The 24,040-nt window shown below is 37.3% G+C and overlaps 1 protein-coding gene across 2 annotated transcripts in view; it reads right to left on the reverse strand.

The window, feature by feature from the left end:
* The window catches only part of map3k5 (mitogen-activated protein kinase kinase kinase 5), a 53,424-nt gene extending 29,384 nt beyond the window's left edge, over window positions 1-24,040 (reverse strand). The window contains exons 1-4 of one of the 2 annotated variants that reach the window (XR_013794443.1): window positions 22,783-23,777; window positions 11,925-12,064; window positions 4,768-4,791; window positions 3,527-3,720 (exon numbers count right to left, since the gene is read on the reverse strand). Coding sequence is in view for 1 of the 2 variants with exons in the window: in XM_079584564.1 (XP_079440690.1) it covers window positions 3,527-3,720; window positions 4,768-4,791; window positions 11,925-12,064; window positions 22,783-23,173 (749 nt within the window). In the remaining variant the exon portion in view is untranslated. Of the gene's footprint in view, window positions 1-3,526; window positions 3,721-4,767; window positions 4,792-11,924; window positions 12,065-22,782 lie in introns of both variants that reach the window. The other variant, XM_079584564.1, reaches the window with a different exon arrangement.

A 24,040-nucleotide genomic window follows, 5' to 3' on the forward strand; every position in this document is an offset into this window, starting at 1 on the left:
GAGAGTGACAAGTCTACTTACATAAAAGAGGTTAAAGAGCTGGTTGTCTGGTGCAGTCATAACAACCTGGAACTGAACAAGCTCAAAATAGCAGAGAAGGTTGTGGACGTAAGCAGAACCCCCGACCCAACTCTCCCCCCACCCATCATCATCATGAATAGCACTGTGGACACAGTGGAGTCTTTCAGGTTACTGGGCATTACAATCTCTCAGGACCTGAAATGGGACACTGATAGACTCCATTGAGAAAAGGCCCAGCAGGGGTTGTATTTCCTTCGCCCGCTGAGGAAGTCACAGTCAACCTGCCACAGGAGCTGCTTACACAACTCTACTCTGCAGTTGTACATTCTGTCCTCTACACTTCCGTAACAGTCTGGATTCAGTCTGGTCGGCGCTACAGAGCACGGAGCACCAGAACAGCCAGGCACAAGAAAAGTTTCTTTCCTCAGGCCATCTACCTCATGAAGTTAAATGCCCCCACTGGGCAATAAACGTGCAATACACAACACTGTTTATATGTGCTTCACAATAAAAACATAACAAGACAATATAATTAATAAAAAACACAATGCAATACAACTTCCTCATTGATTATATGCCAAAAAAAAAAAAAAAAGAGTTTTTAACTTAGATTTAGCACATCGAACACAGAGAGGCAGAGCGTTCCACAGTCTGAAAAAGCCTGCATCTCAGTTTCGACTTCAGAATGCATAACAATCTCTGGTTGGACGACTGGAGAGACAAAACTGGACGATATTCAGTTACTAAATCGGAGATTTAAGGAGGGCCCAGACCGTTTAAAGATTTAAACACCAAAAGAAGAATTTTAAAATTCACTCGATCACGCACAAGCAACCAGTGCAGAGAATGTAAAACCGGCGTAATGTGGTCCCGTTTTTTTGTACATGTTAAGAGTCTTGCAGCTGCATCTGCAACCGGGATAAAGCTGACTGGCTAATCCCAAAATAACGTGAGTTACAGTAATCCAATCTAGAAGTAACAAAATTGTAAATTGTGTGTGTGTGTATATATATATATATATATATATTTTTTTTTTATTATTATTTGTGTCTTGTCGCTGTCATTCTTTCTGTGCTGTAGAAGGTTCTGTCACCAAGACAAAATACTTGGCAATAAAGCTCATTCTGATTCTGCATGGTATATGCAGGTATCAGGGCTTCCAATTTAATACTTTTAAGACCATTTTTTTTAGACCTTTCCAAGAAAATGTATGACCTGCACATCACTTCCATCAACTTCTATGCAAACACACTATTGCAGGGTAAATGTCTAGAGGGATCTAGGAGAAATAGAAAATATAATTTTAGCATTACCATTTGCTTCAATGGTAAAAGAAAAAAAAAATCCACAATTGCCTTTATTACTTTCCAATAGATTAAAAAATATAGAGAGAAGGATCATGGCAGTCAGAGATAAAGATGTTACATTTTATTGCACTGTAATATAACACAATGTATAGTTATATAGTGTGGTTTATTGCACTTTTAAATTAATAACTTATCAAGCATGTTTTGCCTTTTATTTTCTCATTCACTCATGTTTCTTTACCACTCAAATACGTCAGTAACTTTAAGCAGTCCTGGCGCAACGCATTTACACGGCTTTCAGATTTCAGAAAGCAACGGGTGAAAATGAAATTTAAGTCTTCACTGCGGTGAAAGTTTGGTTGCCTCTGTTTTAAAGGGGTCATGACATGAGAAACCAAATTTGCCTTGATCTTTTGGTATATAGGAGGTCTTTGTACCATTAAAACGTCCTGCAAGTTTCATAGCTTAAGACGTCCTCCCCATTATAAACGAATCATTTATTTAATCAAGCTCTAAATACAGCTCGTTCTGGATCCATGGTAAGAAGTGACGTCACGGTGCGAAGTGACGTACCAGTGTTTGCATATAGACCGCCTCCAGCACAAGACAACTACGCTTAAAGCGCAAGACAACTACGCTCATTTCGTATCATTGTCGCGCCCGCGCGCCGCACAAGTGTTCAGTCGACGGACAGCGAGTGGGTCTGTGTACAGGGAAATTACGATGCCACGCAGATGTGCTGTTCCTGGCTGTGGACAAACAACATCTTTGAATACGCTGCCGAAAGATCCAGACGTCAGGGAAAAATGGATGCACTTTATTCTTTGCGGACGTCTCAGTCACGGCAGTGTTAGTTTAAGCGTTTGTTCTATACATTTTAAGGATGACTGTTTTGAGAATAAATCCCAAAATGATGCTGGCTTTGCCAGAAAACTGTTGCTAAAAGATAAGTCCGTGCCGACTATTCTGGGCTCAACAACGACGACGCAAACTTTAAGTAATGTATTTAAAACTTTAAACTACTTTTTAAATACGCTGAATCCACAAATGTTCTGGCTGGGGGCGTTAATAATTGATGCATAGGCACTGACGTTAGCCAATCATAACAGTGGGCGTTAACACTGAACTCTTAAAGGGGAAACACCCCCAAAACAGACTGTTTGAATCAGAGTATGAGAAACAGGGTGGGAAAAGGTCATAAATCACTACATTTTAAAAGTTTTTTTGTAAAAAAAAACTATAGTAATACTATATTGCACCCAAGGGAACATAATAATAAAATAAAATAAAAACATGTCATGACCCCTTTAAGACTTCTGAAATGTAGACTTAAGACATTTTAATGCTAAATAAGGCCTTATTATTACATTAACAAATTTAAGACATTTTAAGACTTAAGGATCCGTAGACACTTTGTTCTGAATCTGACAATGTAAGTCTTTACTGTTGTTTTTAGTCATGCAAGTACAGCTCTTGAATCTCTTTGAATGGGGAAACATCAAATTCTCCAAATCTGTTCACCAAGCTTACGATTCAATTTCATATTTCAAATCACCAATGAAATCTGACAACAACTGTCTCATACATTTGGTTCAAAACACTCAAATAAATGACAGAAAACTTAATTTTTCTGTCTGAATAAGCAGCCAATGCGCATGTGTCATAAGCGCGTCTCAGAACTGGTTCGATAGCAGTGATGCGATGAATTTACCTCCCATTCATAGTAACATGAGTGCATTGTCTTTGTATATCTTAAGTCTTTGATGTATATCCAGCATTAACCCAATTTTAATACTCACTTAAAGTGATTATATATATATATATATATAATTTATATATATACACACACAATATAGCAAATCTCAATCATTGTTGATATAGTTGCCAAAATGTACGCTATCAAATTGCTAAGCTCTAAACTGCTCTGTGTGGACTATAAGGCATTATAAATATCATAAACATTAACACAATATATTTCTGTGAAGTGGCTTTGATACAATGATAAAAGCACTATACAAATATAATTGACATGACTTAATCACCCATTACTGACATTTACAGTATAAAATCACCCAAAGCATGATCATGGTCCAGTCAGCTATACAGAGAATAGCATTACTGGTTTAAATGACCACCAGTTAACTGTGAGACTGAAATGAGCGGTGAGATAAAGGATAAACGAGGGAGTGAGTTCTCACCAGGTGTCGGTCTTGCAGCCGGTGAGCATTTGAGTGAGTCTGTCCAGCAGTGGCATACAGATGGGCCCCAGCAGGGCCTCAAAGCTGGGCTGCATCAGTTCACTCAGACCCTTCATCATACTGCTCTCACAGCAATACACCTTATTCTGAGGCGTCACCATGTATGGAATGAACGTGTAATTGGCGGAACATGTCTGGAAAAAGGACAAATAGGAAGAAAACCAAAGCAGTGGAATAATGTTAATATCTACTGAACATGAACACTGAAGAATAAATCAGTAGTAAGCAGGTATGTCATGCCCCAAAAACCACAGGTCTTATCTGGCTTGTGGACAGCAGGGGGGAAATAGATGGAATTAAAATAGCCCCACATCATCACACACCCTTCACCATACCTAGAGATTGGCATGGTTTTATTTCAGTTAGCCCAATAGCTGGTTTGATTTGCATTGAGAGATGATCTTATGGAAAGTACCCCATGCCAATCTCTAGGTATGGTAAAGGGTATGTGATGATGTGCGGCTATTTTAATCCCAAAGGCCAAGGGAACTTTATCAGGATGCATAGTACCCCGGATTCATGAAATAACTGGCCTTTAAAAATAAAAATCTGCCTGCCTCTATGGGAATTTATCAAAGGGGTGTCCTGATGCACCCTGTATTTTAAGAAAGAACATTTATTTATTTACAATACATTATTCATTCACTAAGAAAATTGGTTTTGGAAATCAATTTCCAAAAGATGATTTTTTTATTCCTCTTTTTAGGCAACTTTAGCATGCGTGTGTTCACTTATCCTAAGCACTGTAAATAAATAAACAAAAACATTTAATTGATAACATATAACATAAAAATAAATAACATTTGTAAAATATGAATATAATTGTATTTATTTATTTATTTAATAATACATATAGCAGCACTAGAAAAAAAAAAAGTCAATGTAATAATCAAAATATTTATAATACTATTTTTTCCACAGTGTCAATTGGGTTTTTATACTTGAAAATATATAACTGCCTTTTAAATATAAGGGTCGGGTCCCTCGCATGAGGATGATCATATTTCAGGGTTCGTGGCATCTAAAAGATTAAAAACTCCTGACCTATAACATAGGTTTTCAGGATTGAAATCAAACCGATTAGCCAACATGAGTCTACAACAGCACAAACGCAAATAATCTCTTCTTTCTGTTTGAAAATGACAGCAAATAAGCATGAGCCAGAGAGTCAGAACACTTACCATATTCTTCTGACATATCACCTCCTGTATGAGAAAAACATCAGACATGAATTAATTCAGGTTGTATACATGGCCAGTTCTCTTTTTGACTTGTTCTATCACAAACAACCTAAAGAATGTGTTTGATTAACCGCCCTTCTGTTTCTGCGTACACTCTGCTGAGAGTGCAATGTGCTCAACCAGACCTTTCATTTCCAGTGTCAATGAAACAAACATGATGACTCTGATTCAACACCTTATTCTTTACACATTGTCATTGTACTGTTAAAGGCATTTATTTTGTTATTTTATGTTTATTTTGATCATATAGTATAATTCAGTTTACATTTAGTGCAAATACAAACATGTAAAACTACCTAATGTGTTTTAAATATAAATTGTACTCCAGATTTGTTAAATTGTTTCAAAGTATAAAATTTGTCCCCTTTTTACAAAAAAAAAGAAAGAAAGGAAAAGTGAAATAAAACAAAATAACTAAGGGTAAAAAAAAGGTGTACATCCAGAGAGAGAACATGTGTCCTAAATTCCATCCTTAACAACCTCAAATTTATTATTATAATCCCAAATTACTTATAAGAATTATTATTACACACACATGCAAACATATATTATTTACATACACATTATATATTGATTTTCATCTATTTATGTATAGCAGCTAAATCTGAAAAACATATTTCTTCAAATTAACAAAAAAGTGATCTTTTGGTCACATCTATTTAGTTATCTAATGTTGGTCTCTCTTGTTTTAACCATTTGTGTGGGATTGGTTAAAGGCATTTTTAATGTAAACATTTCCTCCCTTACCCATTTATTATGCATAGACAATTCAAAGTAAGCCAATGCTTGGTTGACATGCAATGTAGCATATTACTGTCTGAAATGTTTTGCAATGCATATTGTGTAGTGTTTCCTGAAATAATAGGTATAGAGTCTAAACTATGAAGAAGTGTGCATTAAGCAATGCACTCAAGTTTCATTTCGAACATCTGTGTCAGCCAAGCACCATCCTCCACTAAATTCTGCCTAGTAATAAAGAGCTCATCTAAATATATCTCACATTATGCAATTTAGTACCCACTCATCTGGCATAATTCCATTTAGTAATGTACAATAATAATCGAGGTGTCTGACCTTGCTGGGAGGATCTCCATGACAATAATGCCTGCCTACAATTCACTGTGGCAATAAAACCTACATTGTGATTAAATTGTTGGATGCCTAAGTGACGCGCTGCAAAACATGGGAGTTTTATTAATAATTTGTGTCCATCCAATAAATGTGCGAGCACCCTTTTTCTCACAAGATTATGAGCATTTATCCTACTAGCTGTGGGATTACAAATTTAAGAATCTATTTAAGATCTGCTCATCCTACATCCTTACATAACACCACATGAAAAACTAAGGTGAGGTATTTAGCATTTAAGGAAAAGATGATAACATCAGATGAATGATTCTGTTAAGCAAAGATTTTAGCAGGAGGTTCCTGCCATTCCCGCTCTTTTTATTGTAAGTCAAATGAGTCCAGAAAACTGAGACTCTCACCTTGTGTCTTCGAGCCCCTGTCCCATGAATAGTTGCTGATTGGATTAAGACTGGTGCCACTCTAGGGCAGGGATAGGCAACTCCGGTCTTGGAGGGCCACTGTCCTGCAGAGTTTAGCTTCAGCCCCGATAACAACTCACCTGCCTGTATTAGGGTTGGAGCTAAACTCTGCAGGACAGTGGCCCTCCAGGACCGGAGTTGCCTATCCCTGCTCTAGAGTCTGGGGTGAGTTCCTATACTTCATTTGCATGCTTTGTTTAAGGTAATCACCCAGGTGCTTTGACTCCATTTCTAAGCACTGCCCCCTAAAATCTATATAAACTACAATGTGTCATTGTCTTATTTGGACTTGATGACTTCAGCGACCAACGGCTTGTGTTCTCAATAAATGTATTTTCAGCACACATGATGCAGTTTCTCACTGTCATTTGCCAATTAAAACAAGCTCCTTAATCAACATGCTATCAACCAATCAGATTTTATGGTTCAGTTTACACTTTTTTTTCGATTGCTAAAATCACCCAACACTGAAGTCACATGTTTAAAACTCTTCACACATTCAGTGAAACAGAGGTCTATGCGGACAAAACTGTGAATAATTTTTCATCGCTTTCACACAAAATGCAGTAAATGACCACATTTCCCAAAATCCATGAACACTTTTGTCATTCATACTTCACCATCTGCAAAACACTATCCCCCGGTTTCACAGACAAGGCTTAAGCCTAGTCCCAGACTAAAATTCATGTTTGAGCTGTTTCAACTGAAAGCAACTTGCACTGGCACATCTTAAAATATGTCAGTGCCATTGTTTTGTCTCAAGATGCACACCAGTAATGTTTTTTCTAAGGCATGTTTATAAAAGATATGTAAATGTCCTAATTGAACTAAGGCCTAATCCTGGCTTAATCTAAACCCTGTCTGTGAAACCAGGCCTATATCTTTTCAGCACATTTTTTTAATGCTAACCCACTGCTTCCAAAACTACATTCACACCAGAATGATGGCCAATGATTTCTGCAGGAATTATATTGAAATATATAATCATAGCAGAATATTTAAAATGAAATTAAATAATAATTATTCCAAACACAACTTGCAATTTCAGCTGAAAGCCAAACCAGGTGTCCTAATTTTAGTCTCTATTACAGTAGTATTTTTTCAGTCTTTTGGTAAATCGGGATGGTTTTGTTTGTAAAACATGGATTCAGGAAGACACATGGGGTAAGAAGAGTAGCAGAGAGAGGGAGGACTGAAACCCTCACATTACTGTAAATCCATCCATTCATTCCATACATTTTCCAACACACTTGTCCTGTAGGATCGTTGGGAGTCTGGAGTCTTTCCCAGTGTTTTGGGTCTTGGCAGGGAAACACCCTGGACAGATGGCCGGTCCATCACAGGGATGACACACGCACACTTTCATATTCACACTCTACCCTACAGGCAAACTTACAGTCTCTGATTCACCTGTCCTGTATGTCTTTGGATTGTGGGGGAAACCCAGAGGAAGGCCTCCCGACACAGCAGCGACTCCAATACGCTATTACACTAGAAAAAATACTATGTAAAGATTTGGAATAAAAACAAATTGCTGCATTTCTCATTTATTCTTTCTGCTGTAATACAGTCAATAAAATAAAAATAACTTATTCTTATCCTATAATGAAATACTGAGTTATGTGAAAAATCATTCAAACTTTAAAGATAAAGGTTCATCATGTATGTAATGCTCCCTGTTGTTAGTGTTTTTAGGTCAGTGTGTTTTGAATGACATGTATGTTTCCTGAATGTGAATTGTTGCCTGTGTTATGGTGGAACAAACTTATTTTGAGACATACAGGTGCTGGTCATATAATTAGAATATCATGAAAAAGTTGATTGAATTCAGTAATTCCATTCAATAAGTGAAACTTGTATATTATATTAATTCATTACACACAGACTGATATATTTCAAATGTTTATTTCTTTTCATTTTGATGATTATAACTGACAACTAATGAAAATCCCAAATTCAGTATCTCAGAAAATTAGAATATTACTTAAGACCAATACAAAAAAAGGATTTTTAGAAATGCTGGCCAAATGAAAAGTATGAACATGAAAAGTATGAGCATGTACAGCACTCAATACTTAGTTGGGGCTCCTTTTGCCTGAATTACTGCATCAATGCGGCGTGATGGAGTCGGTCAGTCTGTGGCGCTGCTCAGGTGTTATGAGAGCCCAGGTTGCTCTGATAGTGGCCTTCAGCTCTTCTGCATTGTTGGGTCTGGCGTGTCGCATCTTCCTCTTCACAATACCCCAGAGATGTTCTATAGGGTTAAGGTCAGGCGAGTTTGCTGGCCAATTAAGAACAGGGATACCATGGTCCTTAAACCAGGTACTGGTAGCTTTGGCACTGTGTGCAGGTGCCAAGTCCTGTTGGAAAATGAAATCTGCATCTCCATAAAGTTGGTCAGCAGCAGGAAGCATGAAGTGCTCTAAAACTTCCTGGTAGACGGCTGTGTTGACCTTGGACCTCAGAAAACACAGTGGACCAATACCATCAGATGACATGGCACCCCAAACCATCACTGACTGTGGAAACCTTACACTGGACTTCAAGCAACGTGGATTCTGTGCCTCTCGTCCTCCAGACTCTGGGACCGCGATTTCCAAAGGAAATGCAACATTTACTTTCATCAGAGAACATAACTTTGGACCACTCAGCAGCAGTCCAGTCCTTTTTGTCTTTAGCCCAGGCAAGACGCTGTGTCTTGTTCAAGCGTGTCTTGACACAAGGAATGCGACGGCTGAAACCCATGTCTGGCATACGTCTGTGCGTGGTGGTTCTTGAAGCTCTGACTCCAGCTGCAGTCCACTCTTTGTGAATCTCCCCCACATTTTTGAATTGGGTTTTGTTTCACTATCCTCTCCAGGGTGCGGTTATCCCTATTGCTTGTACACTTTTTTCTACCACATCTTTTTCATTCCCTTCGCCCCTTTAATGTGCTTGGACACAGAGCTCTGTGAACAGCCAGCCTCTTTAGCAATGACCTTTTGTGTCTTGCCCTCCTTGTGCAAGGTGTCAATGGTCATCTTTTGGACAACTGTCAAGTCAGCAGTCTTCCCCATGATTGTGTAGCCTACTACAGAACTAGACGGAGAGACCATTTAAAGGCCTTTGCAGGTGTTTTGAGTTAATTAGCTGATTAAAGTGTGGCACCAGGTGTCTTCAAGATTGAACCTTTTCACAATATAAAACATTTCTGAGATACTGAATTTGGGGTTTTCATTAGTTGTCAGTTATAATCATCAAAATGAAAATAAATAAACACTTGAAATATATCCGTCTGTGAGTAATGAATGTATACATTATACAAGTTTCACTTTTTGAATGGAATTACTGAAATAAATCAACTTTTTCATGATATTCTAATTATATGACCAGCACCTGTATATGAAGTGTTTTGTTGGTCTGAGTGAGTTTTGAGTTGAGATTAATTGTTTGGACAAGAGTCATCTAGGTAATACAGATTAATGTTTTTTTTTAATTGCCTTCCGTATTGACCGATGATTGTTAGCAATTGAAAAAAAACTGTAAGACTAGAAGTTGTTTCAAGCAACATCCTTATCAAGCTATTATCCCCCCCTTCAAATATGCACTCGATCAGGATGTTTTTGGCTCTTATTCAGTCCAAATAATTGCACAAAGTTAGTCTATAATAGCTCCCACTTCACATCAAAGCTTTTTGTTTGTCTACTGTTTTGTCACTAAATGTTAAATGGTAAATGGACTGCATTTATATAGCGCTTTCACAGACCCAATGGCCACCAAAGCGCTTTACAATATTGCCTCCCATTCACTCATTCATTCATACACCGACGGCGGTGTCAGCCATGCAAGGCGATCCAGCTCGTCGGGAGCAGCTGGGGTTAGGTGTCTTGCTCATGGACACCTCGACACTTGGTCAGGTGGAACCAGGGATTGAACCACCAACCTTCCGGTTTGTAGACAATCTACATGAACCACTGAGCCACTGTCGTCCCACTAGACACTAGCAATGTTTCCATCCTCCGATTTTTCGCATTTAAAAAAAAACACTGGATGGAAACACCAAAATGCGCATAAATTCTAAAAACCTGCATAAAAAAAAACGTATGCGCTCAATTGAGTCGGATAAACTTTTTATCCATTAAGAAAACATGCGCATTATCTATGACGGAAACACATTTACCGAATAAATTCCATGATGTGCATGAAAAAACTGTGACTTTGCAATGGAATGACATAACTGAAATAACCAGTGGACCGATCTCGTTGCACAGCATCTGAAATGCCTGAGAAAAACCATGATTTTGTTCTCTTCTGCTTACTGGAAGGAAATGATGCTTTATTTGCAAATGTTTTATGCGGTATTCCCATTTTGGGCATAAATTAAATTCTCAACTTTGGATGGAAACATAGCTAATGTTTTTTCTCCATTTCATACAACACACATCCATAAAATGGACATTTCTGGAACAATATCAACAATTTTTTTGTGTTGTTAGTGGTTCTTGCTGTTGAATGCTATATGTGACCACAAAACCAGTCACATGGGTACATTTTGTTTAAATTGAGATTTATACATCATTTGAAAGCTAAAATAAATAAGCTTTCCATTGATGTATGTTTTGTTAGGATAGGACAATATTTGGCCAAGATATTAGTCAAGAGAAAATTTCCTTTAAAGTTGTCCATGTTTGCAAAAATAAATGTTTTATATATTTACAGTAGGAAATTTACAAAATATCTTCATGGAAAATTATCTTAATATTCTAATGATTTTTGGCATTAAAAAAAAAAAGAGTTAATTTTGACCCATTCAATGTATTGTTGGCTATTGCCAGAAATATACCCGTGCGACATGTGACAGGTTTTGTGATCCAGGGTCACATATGTGGAATAAATCAGCTTTTTAAAGGCTTATCACTGGACTCGCATCATTTCTCCTCACCAACATTTCACAAAAATGCTTTTCATTTTTTAAGGGAAAGGTTGTGTTAGGGATAGGACTAGAATATTTGTTATTTTGAAATTGCTGATCCAGGAAAATGTCCTACTTGGCAAAATCATGGTCACCAAACAGTAATACACAACCAGTCAAAAGTTTGGCTTAAATGATCTTAACAACAGATGATTCTTTTTTTATCTAAAGGCATGTTAAATGTTTAAATTTAGTTTTGCAGACAAATATAAATTGTGCCAACATATTACTCACAAAACATTTTTTTTAAATACAAAATCATAGAAAGAAAATTCTTTCAATACTTCTCATGCCAGAATATAACTTTGCCAAGAGTGAGCACAGCTGTAATCTTTGTCTGGATTCTAGAAAAAGACTGAACTTTAAACAGTTGACATGTTTGGTGTCACTACATACTTCTCCTACTTCTACGTGTTATCTCATAGTTTTCATAAATGTACTATTATTCTAAAATGTTGAAAATGGTCAAAACAAAGACTGCTCATTCTTTATGTTTCTAAACTTCAAACTACCGGTAGTAGAATATGCAAAGTACAATATGAAATGCACATTTGACTCTTGACCTTGGTGACATTGAGAGAAAAAAAAGACTTTCTGACCTGAAGAGACTGCAGCGAGTCTGAGTTGAGATCACAGTAAAGGATGATGTTGTTGACCATGCTGAAACTCTCTCTCACACCCAAGTGATAAAAGAGAGAGGGCTGTCGAAACGCATCCGTCATTTCAACCACTGCAATATCTGTGAACAGAGATAGACAGGGTTCATGTTTTTGGAAATACTTAGATAGTTTACTGAGTGTTTGTGTGTGGTCTATGTTTTATCGGGCCTGTCCCTACAGTTGAGTTCAGTGCCATATACGCGCTGCATTTAAATATCAGCAGGAAGTCGGTTCCTCTGTTTGCATGCATCTGTGCCAGAGCTGTTGTTTCAGTTAACCAAAAGGAAACAGACATGACAGTGAAATCGAGAAAGCAACATATTCCTGAGGAGAAAGACATGTAAGAGTTTATGAACATCTCGAGATTTGTGTCTGTGTCTTCTTATTCAAATGAACCTTAACAGTGAAACATTTTTGATATAGCCTAACTGTTGCTATAAAGTTATATCAAAATTATATATGCAATCACATTTATATTTATAAATCAAAACAGAGGATATGAAGATAATTCAGGATGCACAGGCATGTACAAGTCTACCAGAAATACAAAATGATGTTTAAAAGGCCCCGGACTGACATTACAAAACCTTGTGACGAGTTTTGCCAGGTTGATGGAATCAGATCTTTGAGATATGTTCACAGTTCTGCCTGAGACACTTATTAGCAAGTGTCTATTTACAGTAACCACATATCCACAAGCAGAACTGCATTTTGCCTCTGAAATAAGTGTGCACTATTTGTAAAATATGACAAGCAAAAGTTCAGTTTTCCAGAGTTGTACCACTGGAAGCAGTGGTCGACCAATGCAGGTTTGTCAGTGGCAATGCAAATATCGATATCTAGAAAGCAGTTTGGCCTGTGGCAGATATAATGCCAATGTATAGACATTACTCAATTACTTAATATATCTATAAAACTTAATGTACACAATATTTACTTATATGAGTAAAAAAAAAACACAAAAAACGGAACAAAAACTGTATACCATCCACTGATTTAAACTATTTAAAATGCACAGTGGACAGGAAGTTTTTTTCTAGGGGTCGCTAACCTCAATAACAAAGGCGCAGATTGATGACGCAGTGAATAAGCGGACTCATGGAACTTGTTGTCATGCCGATGGAATGTTAATGGGAAATAATGTTTATGAATGAGTGAATACATTCATGTTTTTTAACATGACTGTGGTATGAAGCAGAGCGCAATTGACCTATGGCTAAGCCACGCCCCCTCCACTCACTCGGACAAACAGTCAACATTCGGTGACAGGCGCTATGGCAGCTGGTAAGTTACGTTATTTTGTTTAGTCAATAGTGGGAGAATTGTGATCTCTATTTGAAACATGATTATCAATTTATCCAGAATCGTACAGTTCTACAACAAATGTGAAATGTTATCAAGGCTGTCGGTCACTAACATTCTGCTGAACATCACTTTTTATGAAATTTAGAAAAATAAATTCATACAGGTTTGAAACCAATGACAATGATGATAATGTCCAGGGTATAGCATTCCAATACACACATGGAAATCGGTTTCAGATTTCATGCATGGAAAATGGAGTTAAAATTCTCCCACATAAATCTATTACAGTTTTTCATGCACAGCCACTACAGTAACATTGCTATTTGCTCTTGCCAATACCTCTCTGAGTTGAACTAAAGAGACACTTTCATCAAAGTAATGTAGAGCAAAGTGCACAAATCATATTAATGGGCAATGTAATAAGAGGTAGTAATCCAACAAATGGCTTTTTGAAGAAAAAAAAAAGAGACAATTCTCAAATAATGAATGCACGGTACAGCTACGTTAGGCTTTTAGGTTATTTATTTAGTAAAAATTAATTAAATGAATGTGAAACTTGAAAGTTGAAGAGGTAAATAAAAGCTTTAAATGAGCTTGAGTGTTAGCTTGAGAGTTACTGAGACTTTGTTCCAACAAAGAGGATCAATGTTGCTCCTGGACAGGCAGAAACCAATCATGCTGAAATGCCAGATTGTATTGGCCAGACTGAACTATTGAATCCAACATTATAAACTTTGGAGTAGAAACAACACTGTGAGGGATGGAAGTATAGTACGTTTAATATAAAAAAAACTGGAGAGTATAATTTCACTAGTGCCACCAAACGAGAAAAAAACCTGCCCGTTTTCATAGCTTACCCATATAGGCCTACTCGCCTTCAATTGTTTGGATGAACAGGTAGTTCCTGTTATTGTACCTTGTATAGTTCCTATACTCCTGTAATTCAATCAGTAAATTGTTAATGCCTACATGGTTGACTTACACATTAATACAGAATTTGGTACTAGGCCATTTCTAATTTTCATATGAAAAAAAATTAGCCTTTTTTTTTTTTTAATTTACAGAATGACCAAGCAAAGATTCAATGTTTTTATTAGTGATTTATTGTCTGTTATTTATTTTATTGTGTTTACATTTATGCTATGTACAGCACATTGGTCAACAGTTGTTGTTTTAAATAGTACTTTATAAATAAAGTGGCATTGACAATTGTATATTTTTGTCTTAGAACAGCCCCTCATATTGGAACATGAAACGTCAGCTATCAATAGTACAAAACAGCATCCACTGTAGCAGGTTCAATTAATGGTGTAATAATTAATCCAGTTACACTTTAAAAAATAAGTTATGTTTTATACCTCATAAAAGTTTGTGGTCATTTATGTGGTTTGCTACATCATGCACCAATGTTGGAGGGAAGTTGATGACTTCTTCCTATCGCTTGGAGAAGATTCCCAAAAGAATGGTTTTATTTTTTTCATTCCACGAAAAATCATTTATTTCATTTTCATTTTTTTTTTTTTTTTTTAAAGATCTTGCCTGGATGAATCTTGTATAACTTCAAAAATTGGTTAAACTATTTTGATGAGTTTAAGTAATGGGAAAACAAATGTTGTCATGACTTAGTAGTGATCAAATATTTTTTTACAGTGAAGCATATTTCTTTTTGTAAAAATAGAAATGAACATTTTGCGCTCAACATTCAAAAGGTAAATAAGGATTTTATTTCACTGTCATTTCACAAGGATTTCACTGTCATCTCTGCCTGCAGACTGAGCTTGTGCGTCATCTTCGCGCCAGTTATTCAGACAATAAAGCGTAGGTCTATGTATTTAATAGAAAATTGTGTCTAGTACTATATAAATTACAAAGGTTTAATTGGCATCTTTATTTCAAACGACCCGACCGACCACGACCCGAATATCATTAAAATATTTTTGGATGACTCGTAACCGCAGGCACCCGCTCATTTTGGATCAACCCGCGCATCACTGCATGTCTGGCACGCATAATACAGCGTTTTTAGTTTCCGCGGATCCGTGTGAATGGGAATATTTGGATAATTTTGCCATCAGTACAGAGGGGAAAAAATTCTGTTTTTAGTAAATGATTGTCTTGTAAACGTGACGTACCCTTAGTTCATTTATCGATAAAGCAGCTCTGGAGAAAAGTGATGTCATGAAGTAATGTCATCGGCCAGCTCAGTTCAGTTCTCATACAATGTTGTCAAAGCAGGCAGATCAATATAAAATATATAGAATGTTTGTAAAAACGAAGGAAAATGTCTGAGCAGTAATTCACTTACAGTGGAAGTCTAATGGTTAGAGAAATGTGATCAGCATTTAGTAAAGGAATTCCATTACAATTTACAGGGAGTAAACAAATTGCAACTTGTCTAAAAGGGTGACTGCTGGAAACAACCTGCCAAATGAACTGTTGCTATTCCTCTTGTAATATCTTTTCCAAATATGCATCATACAAAATTTACCCACATTCATTTCCAATCAATGCTCACATTCTGTTAGTCATTTGTTCTAAAAAATCTATACATTTGGTGTTGAATTTTTCAGACTTTGTTCACAGCAAACATGAAAAACTATATGGACAGTCTCATTACAGTCTTTAGAGTACATTTAAACCGGATAATTAAAGGAACCACTCAAGCTCTCAGGTGTTTTTAGACTGCTGAACAAGGATATGGATCAGAAAACCACTTGAGGTAGTGGGGCCTCATTTGACGGAAAAGGAATGTGCCATTAACTGAGTTCAGTGAAGTGCAAGAAACGAGAACAACACTTGAAACAGAATCTTTCTGCAGCTGCTAAGCATCTTCATGACGCGTGTCTAATAACTATTCTCCCACAGCATTAAGAGGAAAAACTACTGAATCACTTTAGTTTTTAGAGTTGGAAAAAACAAACTGAGGAATTAAAATAAACCATCATGTATATTAATGTAAAGGACTTGAACAATCCCCTACCTACTTGTTAGCCTTTGTTGCGTAACTTATTCCACACATTTATGCCACATCTAGGCAAATGATACCTTAATTTGTGCATATTGAGGAGAGATGTGCTGTTACTTCTCCAAGTGATCAGATTTTCACCTGGTATAAAATAAAATGACTGGGAAACATGCAAACATTTAGTTGTGATGCTAAGATGGATGCTAGGTGCCACTACTCACCAGTCCGAATCAAATGAGCCCACTTCCAAGTCTCAATATTATTAAATCAAATCCCTTAGAAAAGTACTGGCACACCTCTCCTCCACAAGCCACATGATGTGAGGTATCATTCATGTCTAGCACAAACAAGTCGATTAAATCTTTTATTTCAAGTATGAACAATAGTAGAAGTGACACCTTAAACATCCCTAATTGTTAAGTAAAATTTAAGGCTGCGTCGGAAATTGCATAATTTCTGAATAGGTACTTCTACTGAATGACTTTCTACTGAAAGTATGTTCTAGTATGTAATCTGGACACACTACATTAGTCATGTTGACCTACACAATCGATTCTCTGTGATTCACAACTCCTCTCCCATGGCCTCATGGGATAGTAAAGTGGCCATCAGTTGTACACCGAATGCGGTAGGTTATCGGAGTAATTATTGCCTTGTGTTTTATTAATATTGTGAATGTGTACATACTCAGCTCACATCCTGTTTACCACCCAATATACAGTATTCTTATGCAGCCCATGTGTGCTCATATAAACCCTGTTGATGGTACAGCACAACAAAACAAAAGCAGACTTACTTTAATCTCCACACATCTTTAACTTTCCACATGCAAATTACAAAGGAGACTTCTATCTGATCACCAGCCGAGCCCTTGCAGAGAGATAACCATAATATAGCCTACAAGGGAACAGTACGCTTGTAATCAGACAGAGAAAGCCTTTGATAAGATTGCGTTCCACTGCAAACCCTTTTTCCTTCAAAAACTCCCAGGGTCCAGAAGTACAATTACCCTCCTACGCATCCACCATTAAAACATGTTCAAACGTTTAAAAAATGCTATAACTATGTAAAACATGCTACCTGTGATCGATAGACAAAACAAACATGGCCAAAAAATGCACTTTAACGATAATGCAGACATCAAAACAAGCAAACGAGTAGGCTACAAAAATAAGAATAAAGAAGAATGTATCTATGGACAAAAAAAAGGCATCTTAAAATATGCAAATGATAACAAAAGCATACTTTTTTTTTTAGCATTTCTGTTTTAACTTGAGGATTTCATACAAGCAATTTTGTGTGTAGCCTAGTTTCTTCAGTGCCTCATAAGGAAAAGCTGAATATTTATAATCAGTATCACTTATTCATATTTAATGCAAGTTCATATGGGTTTTAGTGGTTAACACCTGAATCTAAACAGTGGTGACTGATGCTGGCCAAAATTAAGTTGGTATATACAAAAAAATACTAATTAATATACAAGAATGATGAATGAGCACTTCTTATACCTTTTTGTGCATTTTGAACTGTGATGAATTACCACTTTTGATGAACGGAAAATTAGCAGATGCGAAAATCTCAAAATAAAGCCAAGCATTAGATGAAACATTGGTCTGTCACTAAAGCAAAGAATGCAAATAGAAGTGCTGCTTCAGGGTGTAAAATATCGGTGCTCTTTGGATGGGATACAGAATCTAGTTAATTAAATTAGGAACTCGAAAATGTGTGAAAAAAATTAAAAAGCCTTTATTTAATGAATGGCTCTAAACATTAAAAATGGTGACAGATAGAATTGGATCTGTCACCATTTTTAATGTTTAGAGCCATTCATTAAATAAAGGCTTTTTAACTTTTTTCACACATTTTCAAGTGCCTTGGAGTTCCTAATTTAATTAACTATTGGTCTGTCACTACTTAAAAGAGATAGGCTAGTTCACCCAAAAATGAAAATTGAATTCTGTCATCATTTACTCTCCCTCATGTTGTTCCAAACCAGTACGCGTTTCTTTCTTCTGCTGAACACAAAAGAGGATATTTTGAAGAATGTCGGTACACAAACAGTTGATGTACCCCATTGACTTCCATAGTAATTTTTCCCCATCAACTGTTTGATTACTACTTTAGTACTTTAATACCCACATTCTTCAAAATATCTTCCTTTGTGTTCAGCAGAAGAGAGAAATTCTACTTGAGGGTGAGTAAATGATGACAGTTTTTATTTTATTATTTCACCCTTTGTAAAAACCACTGGATCTCACACAATTGGTATCGTATGGCTTCAGAAGACTTGGATGTAGTGTAAGAGCTTTATTGTATGGACGACTTTTATGGTGCATTCAGCTCCTTTCAGAGCTTTACAGCCCCTGGTAACAACATGTCGTTATTGATTGTATAGAAATTTTTTTATTATTTTGTGTTCCAACAAAGAAAGAAAGTCATACATGTTTTGAACAACATGGTGGTGATGGCGTTGTTACTTTAAAGCAGGGCTATGCAGTTTCGGAAAATTTCTTCGCTGAATTCTCGCTTTTTGCTCGCAGGTTTCTCTATAGAGCTCACCCTACAGCTTCGGAATAGATATTTGACAACACTGTCGAAAAACTCGTTGGCGATTCTCAGATACTAGAGCTAGTAGATCAACGACATCAACGCAGACAGGGCATTCTTTAAAACGTCTTCTTCATTCAGGTTCGAACAGCGTGAGGGAGTGCAATAATTACATAATTTTAACAGATTTTTTTGCCGTAAAGCAATTCGTTACATCACGAGACCTGATATCACGCGATACTTCCTGACACTGCGGCCGGGGGCCCGCCGGCCCAAAGTTGCAAGGCTGGTTTTTCCGCTCACAGACGGTGGGGGTGGGGGGTGGGGGGGGGGGGGGGTGACCACCATTCAACCCGAAAAAAGTAATATAACCATTCCAATGACTTCGAAGCTGTTCAGTTAAAGTTGGCATGAAATCAAAATTGACCCTATTTACTTTGTTAGTGGATATTACTAGTCTTGTGGTGAACAATTAATCCGTGCAAGTTAATACACGGAAAAATTTTTTTGCCGAAGTTATCTTTAATCAAAGTCTGAAAAGTTACTTCCGGGTCTGGAATGGTTCTTTTTTCTGATGACGTAGGCATGAGAACTTGGGTTGTTTAAACGCTTAACCACTCCCCTCAAACCGTTACTCTGCTATGGGCGAGAGATGGAGAGGAGGAGCGCTGAAGTAAAACCCTGCCCTCTGTTCAATATTCCCTTTCACTCGGAAATGCGTCACAACACTTGAGAAAAGTCGTTTGCAACTTCCGGTTCACGCGGACTTTAAGGTAAAAAACCTGCATAGTTCACATTTAAACTCATACGATGGTGCGGTCAGGAGTTGCAGCCATTCAAGTGCAAGTTTGACAAGCTCAAAAAGCTTGTGAAGTGCACAAGACAGGATAAGGTTACACAAGGACATCTAAAGTCATCGTTTAATTTACGAAACTTGGATATGGTACAAACAAATGGCAAAGAATTCTGAGGGTTTCTGTACCGCCAACATAACATCTCAGCGTCCAACACAAGACAGAGCATTAGCAAGAGCTACTCCTCTTGAGTTTTTAAACCTGAAGGCCCATGGATGAAAACAAGTGGAACCAAGCTATGGTGAAACATACAGAATTATGTGCAGAGAAAGCAAAACGAACATCAAACCCTCAACCTTACAAATGATGGAGGGAGAACAATGCTGCGGACAGTATCAGAAAACCCCAGGCAACAAATCAGAGCGTCTGTCTCTAAATGAGTCTAATGTCTTAAAGGAACCAAGTCAAACAAGATGACAATGATGATCCAGAACAAGATTAAATATTTAAGAACTAAGGATTATATTGGGAAAAAGCACTTAAATGATGAACTCATTTTATCACTTCATTTTACCTCAGTATGGTCCTTTCACTTATTCTACAGTTATGGGTGTTAAGCTATTCTTGATTTAGGGGGAGACCGGGGACAGTTGCAACAAGGGATGGTTGCAACATGTCATTTTTCTCCAATCAGAAAGAAGCTAGAGTGATGACACTCACACTGCACATGCTCAGTTGGATGCCCCTCCCTTGCAGAGAAACATCAAGGAGATTCCTGAGCTGCTCCAGGATTTATTTTAAAAAAACTGTTTTTGGGGTATGAAAGTATTTATTTTCTTCAGCTTTTGTTTTTGTTCAAATGCTGTAATTGTTTTTTGTGATTCAGTTCAAACTTATATGGTTTAAATGAGTGATATGTTAACTTTAAGCTAATATGGTTAACATGTTTCAATGCCACCTTGTTTAGCTAGCACATGAGGTTTTATCATGGCTGACAGGTAAGGGGACAGTTGCAACAACTGTTGCAACTGTCCCCGTACAATGCATAAATATAAAAACAGACCACATAGCAGTATTTTTAACATTTTAAAAGTTCTTTCATAATTTGTACAACTGTGACTCTGACTGAATCCAGAGTATTATATTATTGTTGATATTACAGTTTTGACAGTTGTTAAAATGAGAGTTATTGCTGTAAAGTTATCGTTAAAGTAGATGCAAGATGCAGTTATATTGTTGACATTACATTGTTAACCTTTGTTTTGCGAAAATGAAAAATAATAATAAAAAATATAGTTTAAAAAAAATATTTTACATGACAATAGGCTAAATAAAAGTTAATTGCCTCACAAATCGTTCCATTCTTCTTATTTTACTAAAAGCCTACTGTATTTGATATCAATTTGAATATTTTACATCTGCACATAAGGCCTATTCATCTAGAAAAATCTATAATTGTCATTAATCAAAGCTGATGAATAAATATTTGATAATAATCATTTAGCTAAAACTGACATATATTCCTATTTGTAACATGTTGCAACCATCCCCAAACAGTGTTGCAATTGTCCCCGGGCACGGGGTCAGTTGCAACATCTGACTCCTTACATTCAAATGCAAATTGTGAAAAATGTAGATTCTGGAACAATCTTTAAATGGTTTAGACTATTAACAGACAGATGTAAGTTTATTGTATAAAATATTGGTTTGTCTAATCCAAACCGTCTCCGAGTAACAGAGCAAAATGCAAAAAGTGTTGCAACTGTCCCCGGTCTCCCTACTTAGTTTAAGTCTTTGTCCAAAAATATCAAGGACTCTCAATAACTACTACACAAAAAAAAAAATCTAAATTATTTCATCAAATACCTCAAATTCAGTCTTTTGTCACTGCAAGTAATAACTTTGTGGATTAGGACAATCTTGCAATGCATGGTAACAAACAGGCGTTCAGGGGCCAATTCTTTGTACGTGTATTACTCAGTTATCTGGATTTCATCGTTGACGATTTGACATGATCCAGGATTGTTAGCCTCTTTAAAGCGCATCCCGGAGTTGCTGTCATAGCAACAGATCCGTAGGCTTAAACGAACCTGCTCAGGAGAAGCTTATTTCATGGAAACAGGATTAAATGCATATTTTTAAGCGGAGATGATACTTACAGTATAGTCTGTCCCAGACACTGCTACTTTCTTACAATGAACCAGGACAATAATAATTAAATAATGATAATAATAATTAAAAAAAAATATATTAGAAAATAATATTATAAATGTTGTTTAGTCTATCATAATATAGACACGATTGAGATATTAATTCATGAGGGAATAATTACATAATCATTTTATTATCATTTATTATTATCTGATGTGCTATTAGAAACATGTTTGTGACCCCTAAGAAACTGTAAATAATGCTGTCATACAAATCTGCTCCAAAGGTAATGGAAATAATTAGGAATCATGTAACAGAACATATATATTATAACTTTTATGTCGTTTTGGTCACTTGGCTGTTTCCTTATAAAGGTCCAGAAAGTTTTTCGTCAGATGTGTGATGTTCTTTTTTAATATGATGTCATTGCATTGCTGTCTTGCCGCCAGCCAATCGCTGAATTGCTGATTGTGGTTTCAAGTATCGATTTATCTGCCCTTTCCAATGAACACAAGAAAGCGCAACAATATCAGATCAATTAGTAGACATTTTAATCAAATCCACAAATTCGACTGAAGAACCAAATTATCCAGAGATCTGGCATCTGTCAAATCATCTCAAATGTAGTAAGCGAGGTGCAAAGAGTAGACCCCAGGTAAGGAACGTGGTGGTGTTTGTTATTATTTAGTGTTTTGGGAAAAAGTAAAAACTCAACAGCTTGCTGCAGATCAACGGTTTACATTTAGTTTCAAGCTACTAAGGAAAACGTTGTTTCCATTCAACTGCACTCCAACCTGGGTTGCGGGTATGAGGGGGAGTGATACCATCACATATAACTTCTGAGAACTTTACTGGAAAAGGTGAGAGCCGGAAAACAAGACAGAAACCAAAGAGGAAGAAACAAACCAAACACACCTGATACATGGTAAAGGTTGCAACAACCAAGCATTAGAGGTGTCAACACACTGTGTTGATTAAGCAAATGACATTCACATTTATTTGCAGGACATTCCCAAGGATCTCTCAGTAGACTTACCTGCATTGTAAAAGTGATCAAGAACTGAAGTTTCACCAAAGTCCAGCTTTCCAAAGGGAATTACATCTAATTTACACCCCACAATGTCACAAGCATCTTTCAGACACTGTAATGCCATGTTCTCTGAGCTTTGAGATTGGCTCGTCTCAGAGTTCCTCACGTAGGCCACTGTAACAGCTCGGTTTTTACATTTACCCGTGGTCAACAAGGTGCCACAGTCTGAGGGCAAACTGATCACCCCAGGGTGGGCACTCTTACAGGGGTCGTGCCAGAAGGTCCCGGCACCAGAATTCATCCCGCCACTGGATTCTGCATTACTCCGTCCGATCATGTCTAGGGGTTGACCGAGAGAGGGTACAGAAAGAGAAATGGCCTCCAGATCTGAATTCATTTTTCATCAGTTTGTTGAATGAGTCCAGCCACAACAACACAGCTACTCAACCAGCACACTTCATGGCTGGCATTCCTGGTAGCCAAATACTAGTGGCATCAAACAAGTCAATAAAAGTGAAGCGAGTGACGTCATCAGCACCGACAACCTACAATAAAGACGATTATCGTTTAATTTATAGATGAAAGTCTAAAAATGCGCTTAGCGGTATATAGGTCTGGAGAGAAGGATAACTGCAGAGATCAAGGACTGCTCGCGGTAGTCGCGGACCCGCGCGTCACGACTCGAAGAAACGATATCCCACTCCTGGAAATTCATCGATGTCCTGCAACACACGCGTTTGGGAAGAGCTCTCGTTGATCGGAGCGCAGGAGTTTCCGAAGTAACGCAGTTCTGTTGATCGCTATAAACTCCGTGCGCATCGCCCCAATCCGTTTCACCGCGAGACACCAAGTATTGTTTTTTTCAGTCCTGTGACTCCTGTCGTTAGGTTTTAGGTTCCTGACTGTCATTGCGTTTATGTCATACTTAAGTTGAAATCGCTCTCGGCTGAAGCGTGTTTGTCTCCTGGACCCTGCCCTATTTCTATTATTATCTTCAGCACAACTCACGTGACGCTCAGGGGGCGGAGTAACACTCTGGACTTGCAGGAAGCGAATTAACGAATCCTACTATGGAAAAGAATTAGGTAATGAATATTAAATACGTAACGTGTTGCGTGACGCTGTCCTACTTGGACCTGTCACAATACCCACACTCGCCCCAGTGCGTCCTAATATGCATACTATCCATCCTAGGCTGCAATCCACTCCTCATTTCTATCATAGACAGTTCTATGCCCTTCACTCGCTAACTTCCCTCCGTCTC

This window comes from Phoxinus phoxinus, assembly GCF_949152265.1.
Source record: "Phoxinus phoxinus genome assembly, chromosome: 16".
Lineage (NCBI taxonomy): Eukaryota > Metazoa > Chordata > Actinopteri > Cypriniformes > Leuciscidae > Phoxinus > Phoxinus phoxinus.